Source organism: Lissotriton vulgaris, chromosome 10 (genome assembly GCF_964263255.1).
Source record: "Lissotriton vulgaris chromosome 10, aLisVul1.2, whole genome shotgun sequence".
Taxonomy (NCBI): domain Eukaryota; kingdom Metazoa; phylum Chordata; class Amphibia; order Caudata; family Salamandridae; genus Lissotriton; species Lissotriton vulgaris.
Window position 1 is genome coordinate 62263242 of NC_141698.1, and position 18260 is coordinate 62281501.

Here is an 18260-nt window from a genome sequence, read left to right on the forward strand (position 1 = left end):
GAGCTGGGCTCGTCATGGCGTGGGCTCGTCATGGCGTAGCCTCCTCGCACGCTGATGACGAGCCCTGCTCGTCACGTAACATGCGATTTAAAAAATCTCAGCGCAGGAGCGGAATTCCGCTAGCGCGCATGAGGTTAAGCAGAAGTAAGGGATCAAATGTTGCTAGCCAGCTGTAACTCTGGCACCTCTGCTGCCCTCCAAGCCACCACTGCATATAGAGCACATTCTTCCATTGGTGGCCCATGTGGCGAGTTAAGCTCTGTCACAAGAGAGGTATGAAGCCCCTGGTGTTCTGTAAACCAGATATAAGGTGTCTTCTGTATAATATAGGGCAGGAAGCCAGTCCCCTTTACCATCGTCATCAATGTCCTAGGTACACCTTGCTCTGGCACAGTTTCAGAGTCCGAACCAAATAGATAATGGAGCCTCTGCTTATAAGCTGTAACACGGTAGAGGCACAGGGTTAAAGTCAGGCTGCATGACAACCAACTGCGTTTTTGTAATTACAAAGATTGACATTTGTAAAGCTCAAGCCAATGTCGGTTTGGGTTCCAACATAGGTTTCCGATCATCTACCTGCCCCGGAAGAGTTGCATCAGTATCAGGGCGGTGTAAACCAATGTGGATCCTTGAGGTGAATTAGGCACATGACAGGTAACAGGTCCTAGAGGAAAAGATGGTGTCAGGGAAGGACCACCAGCCATAACCCAACTGGTGAGCTCTCCAGTCCCGTGGGCCCGAAGGCGTGCCAAAGGGAGCCAGAGGCACACTGTGTATTTGCAGCATGACTTCTTGAAGGCCTTCATCTGCAGGTGGGTCGAGGATGACTTCTCTGGGAACTCTGGGCACATCGGGCCCACATAAGGAATCGGTTCTGTGAACGGTGACCTCTGTGGACCGAGACTCACAATCTTGACACCCACTGGCTTCTACTTGGAGAGATGGGTTGGGCTCAAGTTCCACTTCACTTTTATATGCCTGCATTTGGATTTGGACTTTTATTTACCAGACATCTTCAAGCAAGAAGCGGAATTGTCATGGAAAAGGCTCAGTGACCGGGACAGAGTCTGGGCCCCTGATTTGCAGCAGGAGTGAGATTTATGCAAAGGCCGCAATGTCTTCTTATTTTCGGCAACATACACTTTGCCTCTTGGTCTCAAATCGCCTTCAGGTACAGGAGCACATTTTTGTACCGCTTTGTGTCTGGAGTCCAAGAACCAAAGACTCTTCTCCTGCTATTTCATGAAAGACATCTCATTCAGTCGCGGCATATCTTGAATCCTATAGTTTTCGGGGGGACATGTCACACTGTGAAAAGTTTGGAAGACTTCGAAAAACACCAAAATTTAGTAGCAGGAGTTCCAGATCCGCATAGGAAGAGGCAAAAAGAAAGTAACTGTCCAGTCTCAACTGCCTGCCAGGTCCTCCCTGGACTGGAAACAAGCATCCTAGGACCGGTTTCGGGGATTTCACCCCTCATCAGGCAGGCTAGCTTGACCCCAGTGGCACAGTGAGCAAGGGACCCACGTCTGGGCATACCCTGCCAACTTAGGGCGAACAAAGCAAAACCAAAGGGGATGATGGACGGAGTGTTGAACATTGCAAGCACTCGCCCCCAGTCGGTTTAATCCATCATCATTCTTTAGCTCACTCCGCCACGCCAGTTCAGACATGGCCAAATGTAAATCAGTCTGACCCTGTGCCTAATGGGAACAGTCCAGCCCGAACTGCCAAGCCATGTCTTCCCTGAACCGGAAAAAAACATCCTAGGACCGGGGTTCACCCCCTCATCAGCCAGGCTAGCTTGACTCCAGTAGTGTGGGCAGCATGAGACTCTACGTCTGGGGATACCCTTCCCACTCGGGGTGAAAAATGTAAAAAGAACAATTGAAGGACAGACTTTGGTTTCCCTTCATTAAACAATGGTTATCTATGGGTTTTCATGGTTTATTTCTGTTTTTAACTGGGTATTTGACGGGTGCTTCCAGTTCTAATACCACTTCTTTCTCGTTTTACACAAGCCACACTGGGTCCTTTGTTAGTATCTTCACAACAGCTTAGGAAGTTACAAAGTTACACTTGAGTTCTTTCAGCAAACAAAATAACATTACATTGTGTTACTGCATAGTGATTTTCATCTTATCATCATATGACATCCATACATCACTGCTCTAATCCTAAACTGGTCTTTACCGCACATTTTGCCTTCCCAAGACTATGCCAGCCCTGTTTAAAAGATTGTGCTTGTCATTCACACCCAATTATCTGGGCAATTGCACACACCTTCATTCAAGTTCAAAAAACCCGGCCTTTGCCCGTGGCTCTGTGTCTTGAAAAACCCACCCTTCCTTGTTCGCGTCACAAATGTCTCTGAGAGGCTGCTGTTCTTATACCTTAGGTGCCTCTGGGGCCAGGACACATATGCAGAAAATCTATGACTTGGAGAGTATAGCTCACTGTGGAGAAGTTCGGACAAAGGGCAAGGGATTGTAAATGATGCCTCAGGACTTGGGACTAGCAGCCTGTTGCTACGATCATCTGTCTTCTATCAAAAATCTTGGATAGAAACCAGAGATGTTATGTTCCCTGCACCCTTTATGGGGTCCCAAAGGGCTTACAACCATAGTGGGATACAGATATGGTTAAGCATTGACAACTGGCAAACCAATGTAGCAGCTACACTACCCAAAGTGTCGGCAAGAGCTACAGCATCCTAGACCTGGCTGCTCTGGAAATGGAGAGTGCCAGAGGTTGGCTATTAACAAACAGATGCTGCCATAGGTCTCAAACTTTAGTGCCTCCTTCCTCCTACTAGTAAAAGCTTTGTTAGGGAATGAGAAACTGGCACTACCATAGTGCCCTTTTATCAACTACCTCTGCAACTTCAGGTTCTATGGATAACTGCATTAAATACTGAGAGGAAGTAAATGCCTTGCATTAAAAGTATTGATTAGTGAACTGGAGCTGCAAAACCCATCTCTCCCACAGCCCAACAAGAGTATAGTTCTGAGAAGACACCAGCACTAGTGCAGGGGAAAAACATAACCTGTGAAAAACAGAAACGGCTAAACTGTCACCTTCAACTGACAGGAGAGCTATCAGGTTAGACATCAGTGTCACCACTCACCTGTCACGGGCAGCAAAACTACCCCTCACTTAAAACAGACAGGAGAGTTATAGAGCACCTTTCACAGAGCAATCCCTTGATCAGCAGGCTGATCTTCTGTAGACAGTAAGGCTATCCCCAAGCCTGTCATAGAGCGCAGCACTATCCATCATCTGATGCTGGCAGCAGAGCTATCCTACATTAGTTACAGACAGCTCCACTGATTTTTACCTGGACAGATGTGATCTTGCATGTCTGATTATCTGTATATTGGTCTACTCTAGTCAGTCTGTCTTTTCTGACAAAATTCACCATCCACACTACAATTATAAGTGCCTTGACTGCCAGAGAAAATAGTTACTCAGATTGCATAGGAATAGAACTTTGTATATTTGACTCACCTGTGTTTGTAAGGACTGACACGCTTCAACACCAGCTAAGTCACACTGTCTCCTCTGCATGTTCTCCACCATGATATGACCAAAGCGATCGCCCATATTTATCTGGACAGAATGGAAAAGAAAATGTAAGACAACTAGCACTAGCTTGGTAGATCTACTAAATAACACTGCACCTTTAGAAAGCCCAGGGTGTCAACCGACAAACACAATCTAAGTGTTGGTTACCACAAACTGCACCACACTCCCAATACACCAAACCCCAGAAACGGCACCATAGGATAAAATGCCCAGATTACAAGTCACCACACTCCATATCCATTGCATCACAATCAACATGCAAATTAGCTCGTTCTGCAACTAACAACCGAACACACAAACCACCTCATGCTGCCTCCCCACTAATATGGCACCAACATCTAGTCTCTGCATTGCAAGCACCAAATGCACCAACAGTCTGCACTGAACCCACAACACCTAATATATTAACAGAACATTGCTGGCATATATATAGAGTGCAGGTTAACCCCCACTGGGTTTCTCGGCAATACTGATGGATAACAGATAGATATCTCTCCCTACAACTAAGCATGAACCTCCCATACTTCTTTACAAGTCTTCAATCCAGGGTACGATGAATTTCAAATACCCAATACACCAATAAGCAAGCACTGGACTTCATTGATTTTAGATTCAGAGACACATCATGGCTATGCTTGGTTATATTGCCGACCATGTATGACTGTGGTGTAAATGTTATTAACTATGCATGTGACCAGGATTCTGCCATCTCTGGAATGCCTCTGTACTGAGAACATCAGTGGTTTTGATCGGAAGGGTTGTATAAGCACAGCCTCATTTGGTAACCTTGAACCCTGGGAAAGAGGAAAAGGGGCACTAGCCATGCTGCTAGAGAAGTCGGTAACAGGGGGCCTAGCCTGATGCCGTGGAGGATGGCCACTGGCTAGCACAGCCTGACGAGGAGAAGCGCTTGGCCGGAGAAACATAACTGGCATTATAGAGCGCTGAATGAGTGGAAGTGCTGCTCCACCGCTTTAGCCACCGCCGTGCTGTGTTGAGGTGGTGCTGTATTTATCTCGCTATGAAGGCTGGAGCACTGACTGAGTGAGTCGCGTCCCTCATTTTGTCCACCATTTTGTTTTGATTTTAGAACTTCCCTCACATCAGCAGGCTATCAATGGCATCATTTGCTACTTGAATGCCTTTTTCGTGATACAGTAGACACCGGGTATTTCTATTGCTTGTAACTTTTGGCTGCATATTTATCTCTGGATTTTTTTTCAATGCAGCGGCTGGAATTTCATATGCTTCTCATTATTAAACACACTATGGTCACTTCTGACAATAAGCTGTGGTACTTCGGCTGGCCTCCGTGGCATAAATAGTGCTTTTTTAATGGGGAAAACATGTAATCTGAAATTTAACGCACCGCTCTTGAAAACATCTTCCATTAATTCTGAATTTTCAGATCCTAACTCATTCTCTGCATTACTTTCTGACATGGAGAGTTCAGACCCTTTACCGCAGCCTGTCTCAGCATCTAGCTCACCAGTGCCTCAACCTTTGGTTCCAGTTTCTACAAATAAGTCGCCAAAGCAACTACTTCTTCAAATCGTTCCTCACATAAATGAGTCAAAAAAGATCCTCCGTCTCCAATTAAGCCCTCCTACTACCATGGACATTATCTTGGAGGAAATTGGTGCTCTCATACCTTATATGGAGAAAATTAATCTTAGCTGGATAGTAAGGTCAGTGATGTAGAACACAAAATAGGTATTTTGCACGATGCCTATCATCAACTCTCATTTTTACAATCTGAGGTGTGTCAACTAAAAAGGCATCCTGTAGAGTTGGAAAATAGAAACCAAAGGAATAATCTATGTTATGGACTGGCAGAAGCATATTTTATTTATATTAGTTGAAGTTGTAGGCTTATGATTTTATGAATAACTTCATGGACTGTTAGGGGGCTAAGTTCGCCAATTAAGCATCAATGTGTATTATCCCATCTGACGAGGCTGGGAACTTATGTGGTTCGACTACAAGTAACACATATTGTTCAAAGTGAGATTATCAAACTTGCTCAGTCATGGGTGGGCAAAGTATTTTCCTCCTCTGGCTCAGGTAAGAAAAAATGTGTAATTCTTTGGAAAATAATCTCTGGATGTTAGACAAGTCTCTCAAGAATGTGATATGGAGGGGCGTTGAATCATTGTTAAATTGCTCATAAACATAATCCCTTTCACAATATTTAACGTGCATGCACGTACACAACCAGACAAGAATTTTTGGCCTAATTTTCCAACAAATTATTGCCTGTACCAGAGGATCACTTAATTCTAGGAGGGGATTGTAATCTAATTTTGGATCCATTTATAAATAGACGATCCAAAGTTCCTTTAATTCTTTTCATCATCCATAACCAATTACCACCAGCAATTAGAAAACGTTCTCAGGTAGATGCTTGGAGACACTGTAATCCAACGCTACAAGAATACATCATCTTTTCTCCAGTACACTTTTCACAATCTAGATAAGAAAATGTTTTAATTTCAAAAACGTCATCCTCCCATCTTTTGAAGTAAGAAATCGATTTTATATTAACTTCGGACCATGCACTAGAAATTATAGATGTGGACTTCCAGTTTCAAAAGGAAATAAAAGATGGGGATTCAATAATTCACTTCTATTAAATACTCAATTTAGGCAGAGTTTTGAATCCTTTATTCAGGAGGTTTTTTGTTATTAATAATACCCCTATTGTTTCACCTCGAATTGTATGGGACTCTTTTAAAGCTTCAGCTAGAGACTTTATCATCTTTTGATATCAAAACAACATAATTCAAATCGTCATCTGCCATTATGAGAAATATTATACGATTAAAACGTCTATACTTCACTACTAAATCCAAAGCCTGTCTAGATGAGTTAATTCAAGCTAAATTTCAAAATTATAAACACTCCACTTAAGTTGCAGCATCATATTTACTTCGTTCAAGTGCTAAATATTATGGAGGCCAAAACAAAGCAGAAAAACTCTTAGCAAATTTCCATAATTTAAGAAAGAGAGAACAAAGATCAAGTCAATTTGAACAAAGAACAATATTTCCCTTCTCAAAGAGTCTGACATTTTAGCTGAATTGAAATCTTATTATTCTAAATTATACACACCTGAAGCAATCGCATCTTCAGTTTTTATTACCCAATATTTATCACAGACTCCTAAAGATAATCACTTGCATACATATTTTTCTCTTCTAGAAGATGAAATTACTATTACGTAAACACTTTCAGCAATGGATTTGGTTAAAAAAGAGGAGGTCCCAGGCACGAATGGATTTTCAATAGAATTTTATCTACATTTCTCTAAATCACTTCTCCCTAAATTGCTTACATTATTTTTCTTCTTCATCACAAAAAACATGCAGAAGGTACATTTCAAGATGCAATCATTTGTTTAATACCCAAGGATGGTAAAGATCTTACACTATGTAAAAAGTATAGACCCATTTCTTTGGTCAACGTGGATTATAAAATGTTTGCTAAGTTAGTTGCAGTATGGCTTGAAACACTGTTGCCAAGGCTGAAAGGCTGCGAGCAAACAGGTTTTGTTAAATTATTATATTTATCAGACAACACTAGATTATTTTTCAACTTTTTAAGTCTATCCCATAAATATAAGTATATCCCATAAATATAAACATTAATTGGCAGCTATTTCTCTGGATGCAGAAAAAGCATTTGACAGAATGAGTTGTTCATTTACTTTTCACTCGCTCAGATGGTTTGGATTTGTCCCATATTTGCAAATGGGTTGATATGCTCATCTTTCCCCCTGAAAAGTGGGGTTAAAAAGGCTTGTTCTCTTTCTCCATTGCTCTGTAATCTGGCATTGGAAACTTTCTAATTTAAAATCAGACATAATCCAAATAATGTGGGATTTCCAAATAGGGATAAGCAAATCAAATTGGCAGCATATGCTGATGATATTTTGATGTTCATCTCAAATCCAAATTCATTGATCCCAGCATTTCTTGAGGATAAAGATGCATTGCTGCAATTTCAGGATGTAAACTTAATCCTAATAAGGGTGAAATTCTACTTCTTCATAAATATAGTTCCAATATGAATTTGATTCTTCAACTTCACATGGATCTCTCAGAAAATTAAACGGCAGGGGCTATGGTTTACAGATAATAGTAAAGACAGTATTTCAATGAATTTGAAATCAATAAAATAAAAAATGTCTTCTTTAACTTGTAGATGGAATCCATTGTTTCAGTCTAATCTCCTGGTGCAGATCCCAAGCCATTATTTGAAAACTATTAACAATACCCTTTCTAAGTTTTTATGGCATAATAAACATCTTCAGATGTCGTTTCTAAATTACAGCACCCCAAAGATTTTGGTAGAGTCAACGTTCCCAATTTTCATACAGAGTGCTTTTTCCTTAATCAATCCAAATATTTTCATACAGATGACAATCCTTCTTTTCTTCTTCTTTGGATGGATATTAAATTATCATTTCTATTCCCATTTCCATTGAAGGAATTTCTAACATTTACTAAAAAACCTGTAAAACCTATCTCTTTCTATTCTTAAACATCTCCATAAAACATTAAACAAATTTCTGGTAATTCATCAATCTGAACTCGATAAAGATTTACAGTCCTCCCTTTGGTATAATCAGGTAATCAAGATTAGAGATAGGACTATTTTTGGAAGGCCTGGAGAGAGAAGGGTCTCTTTGGGTTAAACAACTTGCCCTTAAAAATACCTGTATGAAATTTCAGAAAGCTTGGTTTTGCTATCATCTACCTAATTCATTTGTTCATAAATAGACCTTGCTACAAGAAGTTATCTCACAGAAAATACAGTCCCTCTCATCTTCCAAACAGTTACATAGATTCCCCATAGATATATATATTCAATGCCTCCATTCTACACAAGACCAGTAATTCGCCCAATGTTTTAACTTCGAGAGAGAAAACATAAATAGAACTACAGTGGGAAAAGGATTTCAACATTGTTCATTTCAAATCAGGAAGAAAATTTGGCTTCGAATGTGTAAATCCTCTAGTGTTTCAAACATCATTTTTTATACATAATAGAAATGTAATCAATTTCTTTACATTACATAAAATCAATCCCAACACTACGACTAATTGGTGGTTTTATAAATCAGCCTCAGCAGATTTATATCACGTCATTCTCTTGCTCTCACACACATCAATTCTGGCTCAAAGTATGGAAGCAAATAAGCTATATTTTTTATACAAATGTTACTTTTTCATTTTCCAATGTATTTGTGGGAAGTTTATTGTATTATTGGAAATGTTCTACTTATAATGTTGACATTAGTTACTGATTACTGGCAGTTGCCGTTCAAAAAATTATTAAGAATTGGAAGGACACTTCTGTTCCTTTCAGGTATGGTGGTACGGTATTTGCTCCAACCATCGTCTAGACAGAGCTTATTTTCATCCGTTGACCTTACCTATACGAAGAGACATTATTTGTTCACCTGTCACAATTTATATAGACACAGCTGCTCAATCCTCTAATATTCATCACCCATCAATTGAAGAAGTTATCAAACCCCCTTGAATGTTCCAGTATATAGATCTAATCAATGTATTTATACTTAATTCTTTTCCTCTCTATATTTACTCACATATGATAATTAGTTGCATTTATTGATAGACTTTGTATTAAATATATGCTGTTTTATATTAACTTCACCATCCGACTTGTATATCTTTTTCCTTTCTCACAGTTATTTCTCCTCTTATTTGCTCCTTCTTCACTCCTCAGTCCCTACATATTTGTCAATATTTCATAGAAATTGATATGAGTGTTTACATTCAATGACTTGTTCTAGATTTCCTATTTCTGTTTATTTAATAAACATTTCTTAAACAAACAGAGAAATGGGTAACAGTACATACAGGAAGGAGGCACAACCAGCTATCATGTAACTTCTGCACTCTGCCATAAGGATGCTCTACATTACAAATGCATAGGACTGCACAGTTCTTTCAGGATGTAAACTGATTTCTTTTGTTTCCAAATTTCAAACTGTTTATTTAATTGTAGTACAGTATGATAACATCACCAGAAAGGAGGACAACTTACTATCATCATAACATTGTCAACTACTTTCAATAACCAGGATCAATAGTCCCTTCCATAAGTGTGTAAGTAAACTGTGTTTCTGAAGCGGTTAGTCATTCTTGATATTTGAAGAGGGTCATCTCCTCTCTTGAGTCTCACAGGCTATTTGGGCGAAGAACAGAAGGCTGGTCCCTCAGTATACTATCCCATTCTTTGTGGCCCTCTCTGATATATATTTGTAATGACCCAATTTTTTTGTGGGTTATGAAGATTGAGAACTTTCTCTGGTCTGATTCTGAAGGCATTAACACCTTCTGTGAAAAAGGACAGCTATTAACTGCTAACACGTTCACCATAAGACACTTCAACTCATCTTCAGCTTATCTCACTTGTATACCAAGTTCTCATGCATTTTGTCTTCGAATAATTCTTTAGAAGCTCAGCTTTCATCTCTAACTAGTAAACTTATAAAGCAGATACTTCTTGACCTGTAAATTTGTCTTGGGGCCAAACTTTCTTTGATGCTTTTTTCCTTTTTAGGTCTTGCGCCTGCGTTGCAGTGCACAGCACTGTCCGCGCAGCGAGAGACCTCTTGTAGGGGGTTTGAAAACAGACCTAGGAATCGCACACGCTTGTGCGTGTGCTTTTCGTTTAGCCCCAGGCTATTGGCCTTTGCGTGCGTCTTTTTAACAAAGACATCAAGCAATTGGCCAAAGGCGGGCGCATTGCTCCGCCCATGGCCTATTGGTGTTGGTTACCTGCACGGCCGCCATGTGGTTTCAATTATCGTGCCCAGACACGGGCCGATAATTGAAACCACATGTCTCGCTATGGCGCGCGTGCACCACTCGCAGGCTTCTTTTTTTTGGGATCCATTTCACAGGGAAGCAACTAAATGAAAGAAGGAAAGAGAGGTGGGCTGCTCGCACGCACCACTCGTTTCCTTCGGCTGTTGCTAGGTTTATTTTTTTGAATAAGTAGCTACCTCCCTCAAATAGCAACCCCGGATTCCCTTCCGAGCACCTTATGGCACCCCCATTCTGCCTCGCAATCACTGGTCCTCCAGTTTGGTTTCTCTACTCCCTCACATAGTAATTGTTTTCTAGGTTGGAGGCTGTACAGGCGGACGATAAATTCACTGGGCACCGGGAACTGCAAGGCGAGTCTTCCCTCCTCCTTTTTACCCTGTCCGTGCTGTCCCAACAGTTCTATGTAGCGCCAACTTGACCCGAAGCTATCAGAGCGCTTTACAGGAGCACCACCTGCATTACAGATGGACACATTTATTTTTGGACCCGGGGAGATAGTCACAGGATGCTTGAATCTCCAGCCAGACCCAGTTTCAAAGTCGGCCTGGATAGCTGCGCTCACCAATCATACTACTTTCACTGCACAGCGGGCGTTGCGCTCGCCCTGCACACTGATAATTGACTAAATCATTATACTTTCACCGCACTCTGCACTCTACGTGGACCACTAATCACACCTTTACTGCACTAGGGGCTATACGAGGACCATTGTCCACTGCCGATCTTGTGCGTTCTGGGCATAGAAAGCCTGGCTTCTTACAATTTGTACTTTTGACACCTTGCTGTAATAGGGTCACACTGCACATGCAGTTGTTACCTTTCCTGTCCTGACAGGGTGGCGCCATATGACCCCTAGAAGGAAACATGATCTTCCCAGCAAATCACAACGGACCTTTGAGGAGCATGCACCACTACTCAGGAGATGGAGATTTGGAGGTGAACCCTGCAGGACCGGTCGGAGCCTGGCCTAGACTCAGAACCACCTGAAATGCAACGTACGAGGTGTAGTGTTCAGAGCTCTATCTTCCTGGTAAAAAGATTGATTTGGTTGAGTCACACAACTGCATCTGAGCCGGCATCCCTAAAAGTCAGTGGGCTAGTGTAGTCCCTGGAGGTAATCTATTTGAGGGGCAGTTCCGTTTAAATTTCATGTTTAACTTCGTATTGCATCTCCGTTCATTCTCACAGCAGCTTTCACTGTTCAATACATGGCCTGGGCTTTAGTCTGACAGTAATATCGGCAATTTGCTTCCTCGACAAAAGGAGTCTTCCAGCATTTTCCACACACTTCTAGTAAATAACACTAAATCACAAATAGGGTTATTTGAAAACCACCAAGCAAGTGTCAGTCGGGAGAAATGGGAAGGGAGGGGTGGGAAAATATGACAACATTGCTGTCCGAAGGAGAGTAGGGATTCTTAGTTGCTACAGTATGTATGATTTACAAAGCTTGAAATTGGCATTATATTACTATTACAGATAAGGTTGAGGTTTATCCAATGGGAGGAGACCCAGGACTGTACTTCACTAACTTTACACCGGTGGAAAAAACAATAAAGCACATTCATTTGCACCACTTATGTTTTTTGTGTCGTGTCGAAGCTGGCGGAAAATAAGACTCGCGCCAAGGCAAACATGGCACTCAATACGTTGCTTTAATGTTTTCTAATCACTTTTCACCATTTTTGCCCTAATGGAAAATTCTTTCTCGGACGTATACAAAAGCAAAATATATTTTCTCCATTCCTAACTTAGTCAAGTACTAAACATAGTACAAATGCTTTGCATTGGTTGTTATTTTTCCCACCTGTGTAAATATTCTGAGATACAACCCCACTTATTTTTCAAAGAGAAATAAACAAAGACATAGCCAAGAGTAAACGTATTAGCTCTTATCATGAAAGTTAAAACTGACTGGCATTTCAGGATGCATAAAGGCAAATACTCGCAGCCAGGAAGGATAAATAGCTGAGTCAGCTCACCCATCAAAAGCCTTGAAAAATGAAGAAATGCCATGCAGAGGACAGTTTTCTTGAGATCAGGCAGTGGGTATCTAGGAAACCTGCCTGAAAGAGTTGGTAGCTTCCCGGCAGGTAGAGCTGGTGGCTGAGCGTCTATCCTTACCAGCCCATCGCACACAGTGATTGTCTTTGGAACGCTTGGCACAGCTGCGAAAAACAGTAAGGTCCAGTTATGACTGGCAGAGCTGGTGCCTCCTCTGGGGCTTCCTGGGACAGGAAGTATTAACTTTCTTTATTTAGATATATAAAAACATATCTTTAAAAGATTCTTCCAGCACATTAGTACAATCTTACAACTTAAAAGAAATTAAAAAATGAAAAAAATAAAAACAGAGTGCAATGTGGCTTTCTTATCAGTGCTTACTGCAACGTCAATTTAGAAATTAGCACTCCCGGACAGTGCAGGTAGAGTTAGATGCACATTATTCTGCACAGTGGTCCACTTTTTCTAAGAGTCTGTAGGCATACTGAACAAATTTGGCCAATTTTATGTTTAAGTCAGTATTCTCTAAGGACAGAGCAGCAGTAATGGCGTGTCTGCAAGTCCGAACTCCCAGCCTGTTCCATTCCGGCCTGAGTAGACGTCTGCGTTGGGAAATGAAGAAGGGGCATATACAAAGCACGTGCAAAAAAGTTTCGTTTGCTGACCCACACCTTCTGCACGTTTGATCAACCTTTTTTTGACGCCATGCAGGGAGATTTTGTAGGAAGCGCCAGTCTCCCAGTCTTAGGGCGATCAGACATCGCTTTAGATGATAAGAAAATGTTATTGACAAATAATTTGCCGGGTGAAGTCGTTTATAGGAGTTGGCTACTGCCCAAGCATGGCTACGTTTCGCAAGGAGAGCTTTATCCATCATCAGGGATTTCAGTCTTATCACTTTTTTGATTGTGTTTTTGAAGGCAGTCTGGCTTGGGTTGAGGGCCCAAAGGTCTGTAGCAGACGTTTGTTGGATATAGTCGTTTAGGAGACGACCGTAAGTTCCTTCCGGATTGCTCACACTAATTTCATTCCAGACCAGGAATTCCAAGGTACCAGCTTCTGCCTTCCTTAGTTTGTGGATCAGATTAAGATATGAGCCAACATTAGAGGATTCATAGTTTGTTAGGCCCAGCTCTAGTCTGACCTGTGCTGGCGAGGAGGACCTTGGCAGGTGAAGCAATTTCTTATAGAGTTTGGTTGTCAGTTTGTTTAGGGAATTGTTCATTTTTCCCTTGAAGATCTCTATACCATACGAAAGAGTAGGCCCGATCTTTGCTCTAAGCACTTCCAGTAAGGGCGAAACCGTGGGGCCAGAGAGTCTCCTCGATAACTTAGCCAGGGATATCATTAATGCTGTTGCCTTCGCTGCAATCACAGTGCTCTGTTTAGTAAAACTGCCCCTGGAGTCCAAATGGACCCCTAAGTATTTATACGATTGGCCGATTAAAATGCTTTCTTTGTTTATAGTCCAGCCTCCACCTCTGTAGCGTTTTTTGCCAAACGGGACAACCATAGTTTTTTTCATGTTAATTTCTAACTGGTTGTTAGCCGTGTATTGCGTTAAGGCGTCCAGAAGTCTCTGTAGCCCCTCTCTGGTGAGACTGAACAGTGCCAAGTCGTCGGCATATAAAAGATTGCATAATGCCGTGCCTCCTACTTTTGGTGGATGACTGATTACTTCCTCTAGGGTGCTTGATAGGTCCGCAATGAATAGATTGAAGAGAAGGGGAGCCAGCACGCATCCCTGTTTGACTCCACGAGAGGTCCAGATTTTCCGGGAGAGATGCGTGCCAGACCCTAGCTTCACTCGGACCCATGTATTAGAGTGCAGGAGGATGATGGGATTCAAGATGTTGTCTGGGATTCCCCACTGCTTCAGTTTTTGCCACAGCGCTACCCTAGGCACCCTGTCAAATGCTGCTTTGAAGTCGACAAAGCAGCAAAAAATCGACCTGGAATTTGTGAGGGCTTAGTCAATGATGGTGGAGGTTGCCAGTAAGTTTGTCATTGTTCCTGATTTGGCAACAAATCCAGTTTGATTGAAAGGAATCAGATTTTTATCCTTTACCCATTGTCTCAGATCCTCCAAAATGAGGCCTGCAAAATGTTTTGCCTCTATGTCCAACAAGGCAATTAATCTGTAGTTGTTTGGGTTGCCTCGTGGACCGGCTTTATAGATGGGATGGATAATAGCACCTCTCCAAGAATCCGGGATGGTTTGGTAGATCAGGGTGTAGTTAAAAAGGTTTAGTAGCACTTTGGACCAGAAAGGGACATCGGACTTGAATAGCTTCTGCGGCAGGCCGTTCGGGCCTGGTGCTCCATCTTGTCTTCCTTTGGTAAGAGCTTTAACTTCCTGGGACAGAAGGTGACTGCTTGGCACAAATATGCCCTTCTGGTGGAGGTCTGGCAGAACTGATGACTCTCCCATGAATTGTTGGCAGCGATGCTGCATCACTCATGGATTCCTGGCAGGACTGGTGTCTCTTCCAGGACTGCCTGGTACAGTTGATGGCCCCCAAAGGCTGCCTTGAAACAGTAGCATATCTTCTATCTTTACCTGACAGGGATGAATGTCCTTTACACCCAAGAGCTGACTGCACCAAGCTGAGTCTGTTGAGCCGAAACTCCTTTCAGGTGAAAAATTGATTAAGGACCATTTGTTTTTTTTCAAATAGTGAGGGCCCTGATTCACAAATCATAGTGCGCAGTATGGACATTCCATAATGAGTGCGGGGATTCCGAAATGAGTGCGGAGACTCCACCCTCGTAACTTTAGTACATGTACGTCCCTGTGTAAATCAGGCCCCGAGTTTCTGTAGTTTATTTCATCCATCAAGTGACTCTTATCTAGTGCATACTATGAAACGAGTAGACTCTAGGGGCCTGATTCACTAAGGTAAACCTATTTTTTAGTGTAAGTTCATGATTGTTTGCTATTCACAAAAGTATTTTACCAGAAGTATCTTTATGACTGTGGAGTCTCCGCACATAACAAGATAGGACTGTCCTATCAGTTTATGTGCAGAGACCCTACAGTTGTAAAAACAGTACTTGTAAAATAGCTTTGTGAATAGCAAATAATCGTAAACTTACACAAGAGTGTAAGTTTGCCTTTGTGATCAGGCCCTACTTGTTACTATAAGTTCAGGTTGTCATAGAGCAGCACCCAGAGAGGCAGCTTAAGATGTGTTCTGCACATCAGACCGAACCCCCAACCAAGTACTCCGCAGTAAGCGGTAGCTACTGTATCCTCTTTCATGATTATTTTTTCTAGCTCTTTATTTTAGAACACTGATAATGATCACTGTGCACTTTTTTCTGTCCAAAGTTTGAAAACTCCATGTTTTATCATTTTCCCCTTACAATATGGAGATTGGTAATTCTTTTAGCAGTTAAATATTATTCAGCGCCAAGGAACGTGAGTGGGACCGCATGTAAAGGTCATGACGGCTGCCAGCGGCACACGGGCTATATTTTAGGTATTAGTGACCTAGCTAAATAAACTCCGTCACTTGACTTCATTCAGCTAACTGCTTATATTCCTGAATCAGACGGCATGACCCAGTGTGTAGTAATTGTATAGCTATTCAATCCCTGACGGCACAGCACCCAGGATAATATACTGCATTGCTAAACATTTATAAGGTCCCAAAGGCCACTGCACTGTAAAGGAAAGCACATAGGTAAAAGACATTGTCATTTATGCTGCCAATAGCTCTAACTCTAGCAAATGCGAGACCTATTGCATTGCAAATGTTTGTTTTTTGAGCTCCCTAGTAGTTTAACTGTGAATTTTCCATTGTGCATTAGCATCACAACCAGATCTGTTGCTTCTCCTTTCACTTACGAGAACTTCCCGTCAATGGAGCCCTCCTTCTTATAATACTACTCTAGGAATTCCTCAAATACTTTCTGCCCATGGCCTAGGTTCACTAGAAATCTCCAACCATAGTCTCCTTTCTCCTCCAGCCTACCCTATGAGGGCATCTTGAATTAAAGTTACTAGCGGGATCTAACCTGTCCTTAAAAGATCTCTCTGACTTTACTCTATAGCACTCCCAACATATTATGAAATGCAGATTTGCTACTGAAATCCAGGCAGCTTCTGTCCTTTAATGTCTCTGCCCTGAGCATTAAGTCTTCATATTCGACAGAGGTCTCTGAGGCAGGTAGGGCAGAGCAGAAAGAATATGGCCAGACATATGCCAAGATTATAGCATTTTCCTGAATTCTGTGCAAAAAGTTGTTACTCTGAGAATACAAACTCCTAAATGAAATAAAATGTAATTTTATAGAGCGCGAACTGCCACTCCTAACGGAGTCTCCTGGCGCTATAAACAACAACAGATCAGAAGTGTAACATAAACCTAAATTAGCTTTAGGCAGCAAGCATCTGATAATCCAAATATCCACGTCTTTACAGTTTTCTAAACTGCCCCTCCTGTTCAATAGCTGTGAGCTCCTTAGGCATACTGTTCCAGGCTTTTGCTCCCAAGACAGTGGCTGATCTTCCGCCTCTAGAGCACTCTTAGTCGCCAATCTATCAAATAAATCTGTTGGGGAACACACATGGAGTCTGACGAGCAGCCTGGTGGAGCAGAAAGCTCAATGAGTGGGAGAAGAGAGTGCAACCTGTGTGGCCCTCGCCATGAGTGAAGGAAGGTGGATCACAGGGGATTGCTGACACATGGCAGGAAGTAGAAGGAGCAAAATGTTGAAAAAAGTACCTGATGCACCTGCCTAGAGTTGGGGAGCCAGGAGAATTTTTAGCAAAGAAGAGACCCTGTTTATGTGTGCCCTTTGATGAGACAGCTTACTCGTTCAGTGGTGGGTTTGCTGAGAGAGTACAGAGATCTTTTATGAGCAAAGAAGAGCTTAAGTACAGAATGTAGCAATTATAGAGTGAGGTTTCTCATTCAGCCCATTGTGGAAGCCAGCATAGGGTCAAGAAGCCTGCTTATTACACTGACTTTTTCCCATGGTAAAGTGCTTACAATAGACAAGGGAGACAGATTAAGATAGGATGTAAAACATCCAGGATAAAGAAAGTCGGTAATACACTCGAGATGCATAGCTTCTGTGGAACCAAATGAAAGAAAGTCTATGCAGACTCAAGTTCCAAAGATAGGCAAAAAAATCAAAGAGCAGACAAGAGGATTATCTGCATGACAGAACTAAGGAACACAGGATGTCATAGATTCCTATTATTCCCAGATCTTGTGGCAGAAAAAATTATGATGAGGTAGAACTTGAGAGAGGGTAAAATAACATTCTGGCCACAAAGGGGGAAAGGGGCCTACTCTATGTTGAAAAACTCAGAGTAACTCGGGACAATAAAGATTACATTTTCTGGACTCAGAAAGAGCAGTGGACATGTTAACGATGATAACGAAGACGAGAAGAGGGTTGATAGAACAGGGGTCAAGGAAGATGACACAACTAGTGACTTGCTTAGTGTACACACGATAGAGGTATTTTTCTTTACCATCACAAGGGGATTGTTTCAGGAATAATGGAAATAAAGGAGGTTATAGTTGGTCATGTGTAGACAAGAGGTGGGCCCACCATCTTGCTGTGGGTTTAGCCATACGTTTATCCCCATTATGAGCTGTTGAAGTGGATTTAAACTGAGGCCCTTTTGAATACCAGTAGGGCATAAGTGAGGTGCAAGCACTATCCCATTTCTACATGTTGGTTTATTCTTACACACAAAACAATAAAATGTTTCATACCGAAAATAGAGACCTCCAGAACTGATAACGCCTGATCCTTGTTGACATCATATATGAGTCCTGGTGACTCCTA

At 41.8% G+C, this 18260-nt stretch overlaps 1 protein-coding gene across 1 annotated transcript in view; it reads right to left on the reverse strand.

Moving 5' to 3' along the window:
• Positions 1-18260, reverse strand: part of LCMT1 (leucine carboxyl methyltransferase 1) — a 159893-nt gene that overhangs the window by 67243 nt on the left and 74390 nt on the right. Inside the window, exon 8 of the mRNA XM_086940464.1 lies at positions 3508-3609. Within this exon, the coding sequence (XP_086796590.1) occupies positions 3508-3609 (102 nt within the window). The remainder of the gene's footprint in view (positions 1-3507; positions 3610-18260) is intronic.